The following is a 12,502-nucleotide window of genomic DNA, read 5'->3' as shown; positions in this document are numbered from 1 at the left end:
TATGGCAAAAGTTTAATAGACTTAAAGCTAGGTGCAGGGGGATGAATTGGGGCGTTGGGTGAGTTAAATGCATTTTTATAATAGATTTAGCTTATTTTTCTTGTTTTAAGGGCTCCATGTGGCTTTCTATTGAAGAATTGGGACTTCTGATTTTTAACTACAGTACTTAAAGTTTTATCAAAAGTAGAGTGATAACAAAGTAAATCAGTTATTAATATGGCATCAAAGAAAATTAAATGGTAACCTGTTAGCTTGTTGTACTGTTTAGTTTATGATTCTGGAGAGGATAAATATTTAGGGGCAGTTGAAGTCTATCTGAAAGTTTTGTGAAATTGTTCTAACGTGCACAAATCAGATGTTGTTATTTGTTAGAATCCTTAATAGTTTCTGCTTACATGAATTTCCTTGCAAGTTCTATCATACAGGAGCAAAATGCTATCAGGGAGATAAATGTAAATTTTCTCATGCTCCACTAACTGCAGAAACGAAAGAACTACTGGATAAGGTAAGTAATGTCAAAGTAAACAAATATTCTTTTCCTCAAGTGAGAGGTAGGCAATTGGGCTACGTTTAGGGTGGAATTTTTAGGGGGTCTTGGAGAGAGAGGTGCTCAACTCCAGTGATACTTAATATTCCTAGTTCACTTAGCAAATTCTGTCCTTAAGGTTTGGCTCTGTAACCACATACAACACCATGTATTCTTCTTTTTCCCCCTTTCATTTTTTTCCCTCTTGTACCACTCCCTTCTGCCTCCTGTTCTTCGCCAGTATCCTTGTACTCTTATTTTTAAATGCATTCTTCTTTGGAACTGATTTTTTTTTTTTTTGGAATTGTTTTTTAGAACATTTTAACATTTTAAAACTGATTGGTTTTTTAATTGTTTTTTAGAACATTTTATTTTCTTCTACCATTTAAAGTAACTAATCAAAGGCCATGAGCATCCTAAAATTTTCTGTTCCTAATTGTAAAAATGGTTTAACCCCTTGTGCTTTGCCACTGACCTGGAAGAAAATTTAATGGGAAATTTATGATCCATTAATAAACTCAAAAGAAAGGCGATATAGTTGATATACTTTTAGAATTACATCTAAACGTAAAATGTAGTGCTACTTTGAAATGTTAATTTTAGCACGTAGTTAGTGTAATCAGGGGACACGTCTACGTGTGTGCCCAGGAGCAAAAAACTCTGGAGCATATTGCTTTTTGCAGTTTATTCAGGAGCACCACCTGGAGCCTGGTTGGAGGGATCTGGGCTGGCAGGGAAGCCAGGGAGTCGGCTGCAGGGGAGCTGGCTGAGGCAAAGGTTGCCTCAGCACAGGGCTAGCCAGCAGGCAGTCTCTGCACTGAGGCAGACTGTACCCCAACCAGTTGCAGAGCGGCACATGGAGACGGGGGAGCACATAGCCCAGGGTGCCTGCCAGCTAACCCTGCACTGAAGTACCCTATGCCCCAGCCAGCCAAGGCAGCATCTACATGTGTGCTGCTGCTCACAAAAAAAATGCCGCTGCAGGGTGGTACTTGTATTTTACAAGACTACCTTGCTGCAAAGTTAATTAGTTTTGTGTGCCCTCATAGCTGTACATGTCTGGACAGTGATACTGCTGTGCAGAAAATTAGTCTGTTGGACAGTAAAGCGTCTTGTGTAGATGTGCCCAGTTTTAATTGCATTTCCTTGTTTTAGGTTTTGAATACAGAAGAAGAGCCACAAAATGAAGATGAAAAAGAGCTAGAGGAACTCAGAAAGCGTGGTATAGTTCCTCTTCCTAAACCACCTCCAGGAGTTGGACTTTTACCGACACCACCAGAGCAGTTCTCATTTTCTGATCCTGATGCAGAAAGTTTTCAAGATCCTTCTGGTGACTTCAAGAAAATTCCATCTCTGTTTGAAATAGTTGTGAAACCAACTGTGGATTTAGCACACAAAATTGGAAAAAAGTAAGTTTTAAAATGGTTCATAGTAGGGGTCTCAGAAGTGCTCAACTTTCTGGGCCAGACCTGGACCCAGACCCCGCTCCAGCAGTGGAACAAACAGGAGCAGCATAGGGATTAATACAGCCACCCTGTTTTGTCCCCCCCCCACCATTCCCTCCCTACCCCCCTGCTGCCAACATATATCTCCAAAAGAAACCTATATCCCAGAATTCAGGACCAAGACCTGGTCCCTTAATCTGTTCTTATCAATTTCATCTAAACTTTAGACTACAGAAAATGTAAAGAGACAACTCTAAAGAATAATGGAATAATAAATTATCAGTGTGTTTAGATTCAAAATTTAACCTCTTAATTTTCTACACACAGGCCACCAACTTTCTATAACAGTGCATCTCCACCAAGGCCACCATTTCAGGGAAGTGACCCACATTCTCAGCACATGTATAATCCAGGGTCAAGTCCAGGGCCTGGACCCAGTATGTCACAAGGACATAATGGACCAGCAATGCACCCAGGTTCACCTGGGCATCATCAGTGTTCAGGGCCTCAAGGTCCAGCAATGCCTCAGAGCCCACCTTTACAGCCTGTTCCACCAGGCTTTTTAGGACCACAAAGTCAAGTTGGCATGCCTATCCAAGCACAACAAGCTGGTCCACCTTTAACACCACCAGGAATTGGTGCATCATACAACACTCCAGGAGTTCAAGGACATATGGTAAACATGCCCAGAGAGAATCATTGTCCACCGGGTGCACCATATCAACAGATTCCAGGTGAACGGCAGCAGAATATTGGTTATGAGTCTATTCAGAATCCAGCTGATTTCTATGACAATTACTATTCTCATCAAGCTGTACATAATTTTCAGCCAACCAGCAACAGTGGTGGTAAGTCTGTGATTTAAAAATCTTGTTCCTTGGTGAAAGATTTCTTTTTTCTGAAGTATTAAAACATCAAAACACAAGAACAGTCACTGAAGGAAGTATTAGCCAAATGGCTGCCTATAATTTACTTCAGAGTTAACAGTGTTCTTTAATTTGCCACTGGCTTCTTAATGCCAACACATCAGCTAATTATGTGTTGTTTTTGTATATGCAGATGGAGCGTGGCATGGAGATTTTACAGATCATCCAGTTCACCTTATTGCTCAGGATTCACTTAAGAGTGGAAGTGAGTCAGATTGCATCAGTAAAGCAGGCCATAAACCAGCTATTAATGTACCAGATTTTCTTCCAGCAATGCAGAAAGCTCTTTTTGTGAGACTTAGTCAAAAACAGCAAGAAGATGGAGAATCAGTCAGCAGTCAGGTTCAGAGGACAATGAGCAAGGAAGAAGGTAACGTGTCGTCTGTTTCAGAATATAACATACCCATTCTTACTCTGAAAACACTTTAATAACGCTAAGCCTATATACGATCCCTTTAAAATTTCAGCTGAAGAAGTTAACTTCACTTTCTTTCCTAATTTATTCTGGTAGGGGTTTGTGTGCGTGTATGCTATTAAATAAGTCTTCCTTTTCATTTGAAAGATAAAAGATTTATCTGTGAATGTCATGATTTCTGTGTACAGGTTGTCTTCAGTTTTAAAAGTTGTTATGCTCTAAAAATGAGCTTTAAAAAAGACGTATTTATGGTTCTCCCATCACTTCTGTAACATATCTTCAGTTTAAACATAAAAATGCTTACTGCCACTTCCAGTGACAAAAATTCAGCCTAGGATATGGAGAGAAATTAGAACATTTGACGCTCAGACATTGCTAATAATGAAGTTGCTCTGCAATCTGAATTTATTTAACAGTTTTGTGGATGTAAGGCTATGAATAGAATGCAGCTGTTACTCAGCTGAGTCAGTAAGGTAAGCAGAAAGAACTCTGAATATAAATGAGAGTATATCCATTTTTAGTCACTTTTCAAAGTAGAGTCACTCTTTGTCTAAAGTTTTTTGGGATATTGTTAACAAGCTTGATAAGCGGGCCCAGTTTTTGGCACTGTACTTCAAGAGGGATGTGGACAACTTCAGGAGGGATGTGGACAACCTCAAGAGTGTTCAGAGAAAGGCCAGTCATATGGTTAGGGGCCTGCAAGCAAAGCCCTATGAGGAAAGATTGAGAGACCTGGATCTCTTCAGCCTCTGCAGGAGAAGGCAGAGAGGTGATCTTGTGACCATCTGCAAATTCATCAGGGGGTGAGAGGACAGCAAGGAATAGGAGATGCTCTGTTTACCAGGGCACCCCTTGGAGTAACTAGGAACAACAGCCACAAACTGACAGACAGCAGATTTAGGTTAGACATCAGGAAGAACTTATTTACAGTAAGGGTTGCCAGAATCTGGAATGGGCTTCCAGGGGAGGTAGTGCACTCCCCTACTTTGGGGATCTTAAAGAGAAGGCAAGACATGCACTTTTTCCCGCCCAGGGCAGGGGGTCAGACTCTATGATCTACTTCAGTCCCTTCCAACCCAAACATCTATGAATCTGTGAATCTATGTAATGGATACGAGTCCTATGAGCAGACAAGGAAGAAAAAAGAGCAAACTTGTGGATATGCTTGCCCCTGTAAACTGTCTAGCTTACTCATTAGATTAGAGGCTCGTTTTTACATTGTTGACAAGATTCACGTAACATTCCCTGACGCTAAAATCAATATTAAATCATGTAAAATAAGATATTTTTCTCTCTGCTAGTTTTTTACTTTTCCTTCACATTTGGATTATTCTGTGAAGTATTGGACCACGGGTGGTGTGACACTTCCCCTAGTTCAGTGGTCTGTATCCTTTTTTCCCACTGTACCATGGAGTTGGGGAGGGGGGAGGAGAAACACCCACCACCACCGTTTCTTGCTGCTGCAGCATGGGAGAATCCCCTCCTAGTGAAGCCTCATATCTGCAGACCAGATCCGTTGGCTGGATTGACCCCTGCTCTAATTGATAGGCAGTATACAGCAGGAAACCATACTCCATTTCTGTATACTACATTCTCCAAGAGGCTGAGTGAACAGAGGTGTACAACTGAATAGAAATAATGTGTATGTAGTCTCATGGTTTCAGTTCCATATTCTGGCATATGACAGCAAGAATAGGGCAAGGCATTTATAGGAAAAGTTTGTATTTGTTTTTGGAAAAAAAAGAAATCTAAATGGTCATAAACTCCTAGAGGGAGATTTCAGACCGGATATAAGGAAAAACTTCTTCGAGGTTCATGTGATCGGACTCTGGAGATCTTCAAAAGGAGGCTGGATACACACCCTGCTGGAGATATTTGACCCCAGCAGTCTTTCCTGCCCAGAGGAGCAGGGCTGGATCTGTTGATCTCACGAGGTACCTTCTAGCCCTAAACTTCTGTGAAAGCTTTCTCATGGGAGGCTTTTATTATTGGGGCATCTGTTAGGAAGGAAGCATAGCAGTGCACAAACAATCCAGCAAATTCCTAATGTGTATTGGGCATAACCGTTCAATACAGATGGTAGAGAAGCCAGTGAGGGGTAAAATTCTTCTTGACTTATTTTTCATCTTCACATTGTCAGCCAATTCATCCTTGTTTCTGAGCAGTAACTCGGGTGAGACAATGATAAAATGGTGGATTTCAGGATCCCAAGGGGAGGAAGGAAAGAGAGCAGCTGAATAAGGACGGTGAACTTCAGAAATACTGACTTGAATAGACTCAGGGAACTGGTGGGCACGGTCCCTCAGGAGACAAGTCTGAGGGAAAAGGGAGTCTAGGAGAGCTAGCCATACGTTAAGGTAGCTCAGGAGTACAGGAGCAAGCTATCTGCAAAAGTTAGTTTAGTTACAGATGATGCAGATAAAGCTGAAGTATTGAATATGTTTTTTACTTTTGTTTTCACAAATAGGGGCAGCTACCAGATAATGAGAGCAGTTGACAGCAAAGAGAGGGAAGGAGGCAAACAACCTAGAGCAATGGTTTTCAAACTTTTTGGATTCAAGGCACACCTCCATAACTTTTGTTAATGGAGTGGCATCCAATTTCGGAAGTGAATTTCTGTATTACAGTGCTTACCTCCTTATGCAGTGGCTGGGCAGTAGGAATGAGAGATCATCCAGGCAGGGATAATGCTTGAGCCTGGTTTGTCTGCCTAGCTTATCTTCTAATACTTCACTTATCTCTTCCCACCTTGCAGCACCCTTCAAAGGATCTGGCAGCACTCCAGGGTCTGCCAGCACCCTGATTTGAGAAACACTGGCCTAGACTAATGGCAGATCAGGTTAGGGATTACGTAAAGAAGCTAGATGCTTTCAAGTTATAGTATCAGAGAAATGGGGCTGGACCCTCTCTCACAATATTCTCATTAAGAAGCAAAAGAAATACAGACTAGATGAAAGCAGTGTAAGGTGGATTCATAACTGATTGGGTTGTCATATTAAATGAGTAGTCATCAATTATAGAATCATAGAAAATCAGGGTTGCAAGGGACCTTCAGGAAGTCATCTAATCCAACCTCTGAATCAAAGCAGGACCATCCCCAATTAGATCATCCCAGTCAAGGCTTTGTCTACCCGGGTCTTAAAAACCTCCAAGGATGGAGAGTCCACAACCTCTCTGGGTAACCTGTTCCAGGGTTTTAGTACCCTCCTTGTGAGAGAGTTTTTCCTAATATCTAACCTAAACTTCTCTTGCTGCAACTTGAGACCATTGCTCCTTGTTGTCATCTGCCATCGCTGAGAACAGTCTAGCTCCATCCTCTTTGGAACCAGCCTTCATGTAGTTGAAGGCTGCTATTAAGTCTGCTCTCAGTCGTCTCTTTTGCAGTTCCCTCAGCCTCTCCTCAGAAGTCATGTGTCCTAGGCCCTTAACCATTTTTGTTGCCCTCCACTGGACTCTTCAATTTGCTCACATCCTTTCTGTAGTGAAGGGCCCAAAACTGAACACAGTACTCCATATGTGGCCTCACCAGTGCTGAACAGAGGGCAGTAATCACTTTCCTTGACCTGCTGGCAAAACACCTACCAATGCAGTCCAGTATGCTGTTAACCTTCTTGACAAGGACACACTGCTGGCTCAATATTCAGCTTATTGTCCACAGTAACCCCCAAGTTCTTTTCTGCAGAGCTGCTGCCCAACCATTCAGCCCCCAGCCTGTACTGGTGCATGGGATTGTTCCACCATAAGTGCAGGACTTTGCACTTGTCCTTACTGAATTTCATGAGATATCTTTTGGTCCAATATTGCAATTTGTCAAGGTCTTTCTGAATCCTAGCCCTACCCTCCTGCATATCTACTACTCCCCACTCAGCTTGGGGTCATCAGCAAGCTTGCTGAGGGTGAACTCCATCCTATCCTCCAGGTCATTGATGAAGACATTGTACAAAACCTTCCCCAAGACTGAATCCTGGGACACTCTACTTGGTGATACTGGCTGCCAACTAGATATTGATCCATTGACTACTACTCTCTCCAGCCAGTTTTCTATCCAGATTACAGCCCATTCATCCAACCCATACTTTCTTAGCTTGCCTGCAAGAATGTTGTGGAAGGCCATATCAAAACCCTTGCTGAAGTCATATCCACTAGTCTCCCCATATCCACAGAGCCAGTCATCTCATAGAAGGCAGTCAGGTTGGTCAAGCATGACTTGCCCTTGGTGAAGCCATGCTGACTAATTACCTTCTCCTCCAAGTGCTTAGAAATGGATTCATTGAGGACCTGTTATATGATTTTTCCAAGGACTGAGATGAGTGTGACTAGTGTGTAGTTCCCTGAATCCACCTAGTTCCCTTTCTTAAATATTGGCACTATATTTGCCCTTTTCCAGTCATCTAGGACCTTCCTATACATCAGGATGGCTTGTTCCTGCACTCGGTAAGACTTCTTTGCCAACTCTCCTGGATTCCTCTCCTCCTCAGACTGGCCTCTTAGGGGATCCTGCCCATGAGTTCCCCGAGCAAGTCAGAGACTGCTTTTCAGAAGTCCATGGTCCTTAAGCCACTGCTCTCCTTCCTTTGCTTCTTCAGGATCCTGAACTCAATCATCTTATGGTCGCTGCTGCCCAGGTTTCCATCCACTACTACATTCCCCATTAATTCTTCCCTGTTTGTAAGCAGCAAGTCAAGAAAAGCATGGCCTCAGTTGGCCACTCCAGCACTTGCACCAGGCAGTTGTCCCCAACATTCTCCAAAAACTTCCTGGATTGCCTGTGCACTGCTGTATTGCCCTCCAAGCAGATGTCAGGGTGACTGAAGTCTCCCATGAGAACCAGGGCCTGGGATTGGAAACTTGCACTAGCTGTTTGAAAAAATCCTCATCCACCACATCCTCCTGGTCTGGTGCTCTATAGTTAAATCCCCACCTTAATATCAATTGCTTAATGCGATATTAAGGGGTGTTCCTCATGGGTTTGTCCTGGGTCTGCTATTGTGTAATAACTTTGTTAATGATTTAGATGATGGGATTGAGTACACTTTCCAAATCTGCAAACAACACCAAGTTGGTTGATGTTCTAGATAGATACTCCAGAGAGTAGGGCGAAGTTCCAGAGTGACCTGAGTAGAATAGAGAAATGCTCTGGCACAGGTTAAATGAAATTCCCCAAAGACAAGTGCAGAGTGGTGTACTTGGGACAGAATAAATACATGCAGAAATGCAGACTGGACAATGACTGGCTAGACTCCAGTATTGCAGAGAAAGACCTGGCGGTTACAGTTGCTATAAATTGAATATGAGCCAAATGTGTTTTCTTGTTGCAAAATGAGGCAACAGCATCCTGGGTTGTATTATCAGGATTGTCACTTGCAAATCAAGAGAAGTGTTTTTCCACTATATTCAGAACTGTTGGGGCCTCACTTGGAGTGTTGTGTCCAGTTTTGGGTGCCACACTTCAAGATGGATGTGGACACTCGGAAAGATTCCAGCCAATGCAAGACAGCAAAAATGATTGGAGCTTGGGAGGCAAGACTTGCATGAAAAGACTGTAAGAAGTAGGGCTATTGAGTCTGAAGAAGAGAAGGCTGAGAGGAGATTACAGAAAGGATAGAAATGGGCTTTTATCTGTGGCTGTAGGGGACAGGAGTGAGTAGGAGCACTGGCTTCAATCTGCAGTAAGAGGAGTTTAGATGGGATATTAGGAAGAACTTTCTGATTTTTTTTTAAGACAGTCAAGCACTGGAACAGGCTACCTAAGGATTTTCTATCCCTGGGAACTTTCAAAAGCAGGTTAGACAGATACTTGGCTGGGATGGTTTAGTCAGGGATGATCTTGCCCTGAGCAGAAGCTGGACTAGATCAGTGGTTCCCAACCTTTTATAAACCGTGGCCCAATGGGAGTGAGATGGGGCGCATAGAGCCGGCTGCTTCCCTCCCAGGGCTGGCCCAGCTTTAATCCCAGAAGCTCAGCTGTAACCCTGGAAGCGACTCACCCGGGCAGACAAATGGGGTCTGATCAGGGAACTCATGCCATGACCTGGTAGCCAACCCGCCACGTGCCCTGGTAACGGGGCCATGGCCCAGTGGTTGGGAACCTCTGGACTAGATGACCTTATGAAGTTCCTTCCAATCCTGCTTTCCTTTGATCTTATGACTCCATTTCTTGGACCATCAGGGCTACAACAACACTGTATTTAAAAATAGGAGAAACAATTGTCTTCTCTTTCAACCAACAGTAAAGATATCTTCCACCAGGATTTATGTGCTTAAAAATATGCTCATTACATTTTTGTTACTAACAGGTAAAAGTAGTTGTTTGTTCTATTCTCTTGTCTAAGTGCATGTCTATAATCATCGTTTAAAGATGCTGTTCTCCCTTTTTCAAGTCTTAATATTGGAAAAATGCAAGTTATTATTGAGAAATTTTACTTTTTTTTTCAAGAAATGCAAAGCATTGTCTGTTGAACCTCTAGTGATCATGTTTTTAAAATAACTTTTTATTTTCTTTTAGATGATAACGTAAACTGGTATTCCAGTAGTGAAGAGGAAGAGGGAAGCAGTGTTAAATCAATATTAAAAACCTTAAAGAAACAAAGTGAGAATTTTAGGAATCGGCAACAACATTCCACAGATCAGCATATGCTCAGTGTTCCTACTGACCCACGGCTTGCTAAAGAAAAGGCCATAGGAAATCAGGCTGTTGACCCAAGGTTGAGGTCAACTCCAAGATCAAATACTAGAAAACCTTCCGAATCGGCGTCATTAGACCCAAGACTTGCACGGGATCCTAGAATGTTGAGGATTAATGAAAGTGGACACACAAGTTCTTCTGTTGCAGGTGCAAAGTTAGATTTACATCATACACATTCTGGAGTTAAAGTCAAACAAAAAGGAATGGATGATGATGAAGAGGATACGGAAAGAGAATTGAGAGAGCGAGCTTTTCTGATTCCTTTGGAACCTTTACCTGGTGTAACATTAAGGGATCCAAGATCTCAGCTTAGACAGTTCAGCCACATTAAAATGGATATTATCCTGATAAAACCAAACTTTGCTAAGCATATTGTATGGGCTCCTGAAGACCTACTTCCAATACCCTTACCTAAACCTGACCCAGTCTCTTCAATTAATTTACCTCTTCCTCCACTTATAGCTGACCAGAGGCTTAATAAATTACGGAATTTGAAAAATGATCCGCATCCAAATGCAATGCCAGCTGACCCAAGACTAGCAGCAAAAGTGAAAAATAGCATAACAAGCAGAAGTGGCTTTTTGGACCAATCTGCAGAGTCGCATGCCAGTAGTTCAAGCAAACTGGGAGATCCCCGCTTACAAAAAAATGTTGATCCCAGACTCCATAGACTGTCTAGTACAGACACTCACCATGGAATCGCAAAGGATTCTCATCCTCCAAAATTTGACCCTCGTTTAGCCAGATCTGGTATTGGTTCATCACAGTCCTCAGAAGCTGTGACATGTAAACCTGACCCAGACATTCTGCCTCCATATGCACCCAAGCTATCATCAACTGGTGTTAGACTGGGAACTCCAGGCTCCATACTTAGTGGTATTAGTTTATATGATCCAAGAGACCACAGTTCATCAATAGACACTGCTCCAAGTAATTCAGGAGAGAATGGAGAGAACCAGAAAAAAAGTATTCTGAAAAACACTGTAAAAAATGAGCCTAGTCTCTCAGAAGATACATTGCCACAGAAGGCTGCCTCAAATGTGGAAAAAACTGCCGAAGCATCAGCAGAGGCCAGTTCAGATAAAGCAAATAGCATCAGTAAATCTCAGGCTAAGCATTCAAGCACTGCACCAGCAGTGCATAATCTTCCCATCCAAGCATTGTCAGGATTGATCAGACCGCAGTACAGTGATCCAAGGCAAGTTAGACAGCCTGGACAGGTTAATCAAATGCAGGATAATGATCCAAATGGGGAATCGGATGATAAATCCCTGAAAGATGTTTTCAAGACCTTTGATCCAACTGCTTCACCATTTTGTTAGCAACTGAGTTCAGTCTTTTTACTGTTGTGAATATTGCAGTTTTCTGCTATTTTGTAACTGGTTTACCTCTATGCTTTATTTATTTTTAAATTATAATTATCAACACTTTTCAGCTGCTAATCTCAGAACCACATGCGGTTATACAGTATGCTATAGTGTTTGCAAAGCTGTGGTATTTTCTATATTATACTTTTCCAATTTCAGGGAGATTAATTGACATGTAGAAAAAGACATGTATCATGTTAGACCTGATAAAAGCACTTTCATTGTAAATAAGTCATTAAGAATTCAACTCCGAAGACCTTGTATATGTGTAAGTTGTCTCTTTCATAATCAACATTTAGATATAATGATTGCCACTTTTGTATGATTGTATAGGTTCAAGCAATATGATGTACATTACTGTGAGAGACACTATTTAAGACGAGGATTGTCTGACTTACCAAGCCAAACCTACTAACTGAAATATACATAGATGATGTAAGAGGAACATGTTGATCCTCCTTTTCAGAGCAGTGGATGTAAGACATTGTTTTTATTCATGCAGTCAATATTCTTAGTGTAAAAGATACCTATATCACTTATTGCGGAGTTAAAATGTCATATCTTTAAAAGTATTTTATTCTATACTGTAAATAGAAGAAATTGTGAAGTCAATAACTAGAAGAACATTACTGTTAAAGTAGAGAATACCTAAGTTCTCTAATACAAAAAAGTTTTTATTTAATTTTTCACACATACACAATTCTGACTTAGTGTGATAGGTTACATTGTGGTGTTCATGTATTGCAATGTATTTTTGTATTCAGATGCTTAATTTGTATTGCTTTTTTGTATTGATGTAACTGCAGTACTTGTATTCATTGTGTCTTTATGACATTTTTAACAAAAAAATTAAAAAAGGGTACAATTAAAGTCTAGTAGTGACTATTAAACTAATAAATTACCAGAGAGTTGGACTGTGGGAAAGCAGGAGTGGAAAATGTCTGAAGCAGAGACGATAATTAAATATGCTGTAAATACTCAGCTGCCACAAGAAGGTACAGCAACAGGATCTGGCTGTACTTTCATAGGCAAAACTCCCATTAACTCCAAAGGAACTATTAATTGAGCAGTGTCATCAAGATCAAACCCTTCATGTTGCACTCTCTCTCTTGCGCATGTGTATGCGCACTCTTTCTCT

General features: G+C 41.5%; 1 protein-coding gene across 1 annotated transcript in view; it reads left to right on the top strand.

The window, feature by feature from the left end:
• The window catches only part of ZC3H6 (zinc finger CCCH-type containing 6), a 62,852-nt gene extending 50,607 nt beyond the window's left edge, over window positions 1–12,245 (top strand). The window contains exons 8-12 of the mRNA XM_090052983.1: window positions 398–505; window positions 1,682–1,935; window positions 2,299–2,819; window positions 3,031–3,267; window positions 9,818–12,245. Coding sequence (XP_089909109.1) covers window positions 398–505; window positions 1,682–1,935; window positions 2,299–2,819; window positions 3,031–3,267; window positions 9,818–11,319 — 2,622 coding nt within the window. The 3' untranslated portion in view covers window positions 11,320–12,245. The remainder of the gene's footprint in view (window positions 1–397; window positions 506–1,681; window positions 1,936–2,298; window positions 2,820–3,030; window positions 3,268–9,817) is intronic.
• Window positions 12,246–12,502: the final 257 nt, after the last annotated feature.

Source organism: Crocodylus siamensis, chromosome 1, assembly GCF_052110815.1.
Source record: "Crocodylus siamensis isolate JL-2025a chromosome 1, ASM5211081v1, whole genome shotgun sequence".
NCBI classification, from domain to species: domain Eukaryota; kingdom Metazoa; phylum Chordata; order Crocodylia; family Crocodylidae; genus Crocodylus; species Crocodylus siamensis.
Note: the sequence above shows the minus strand (reverse complement) of the source record. Positions and strands in the feature narration are given on the sequence as shown.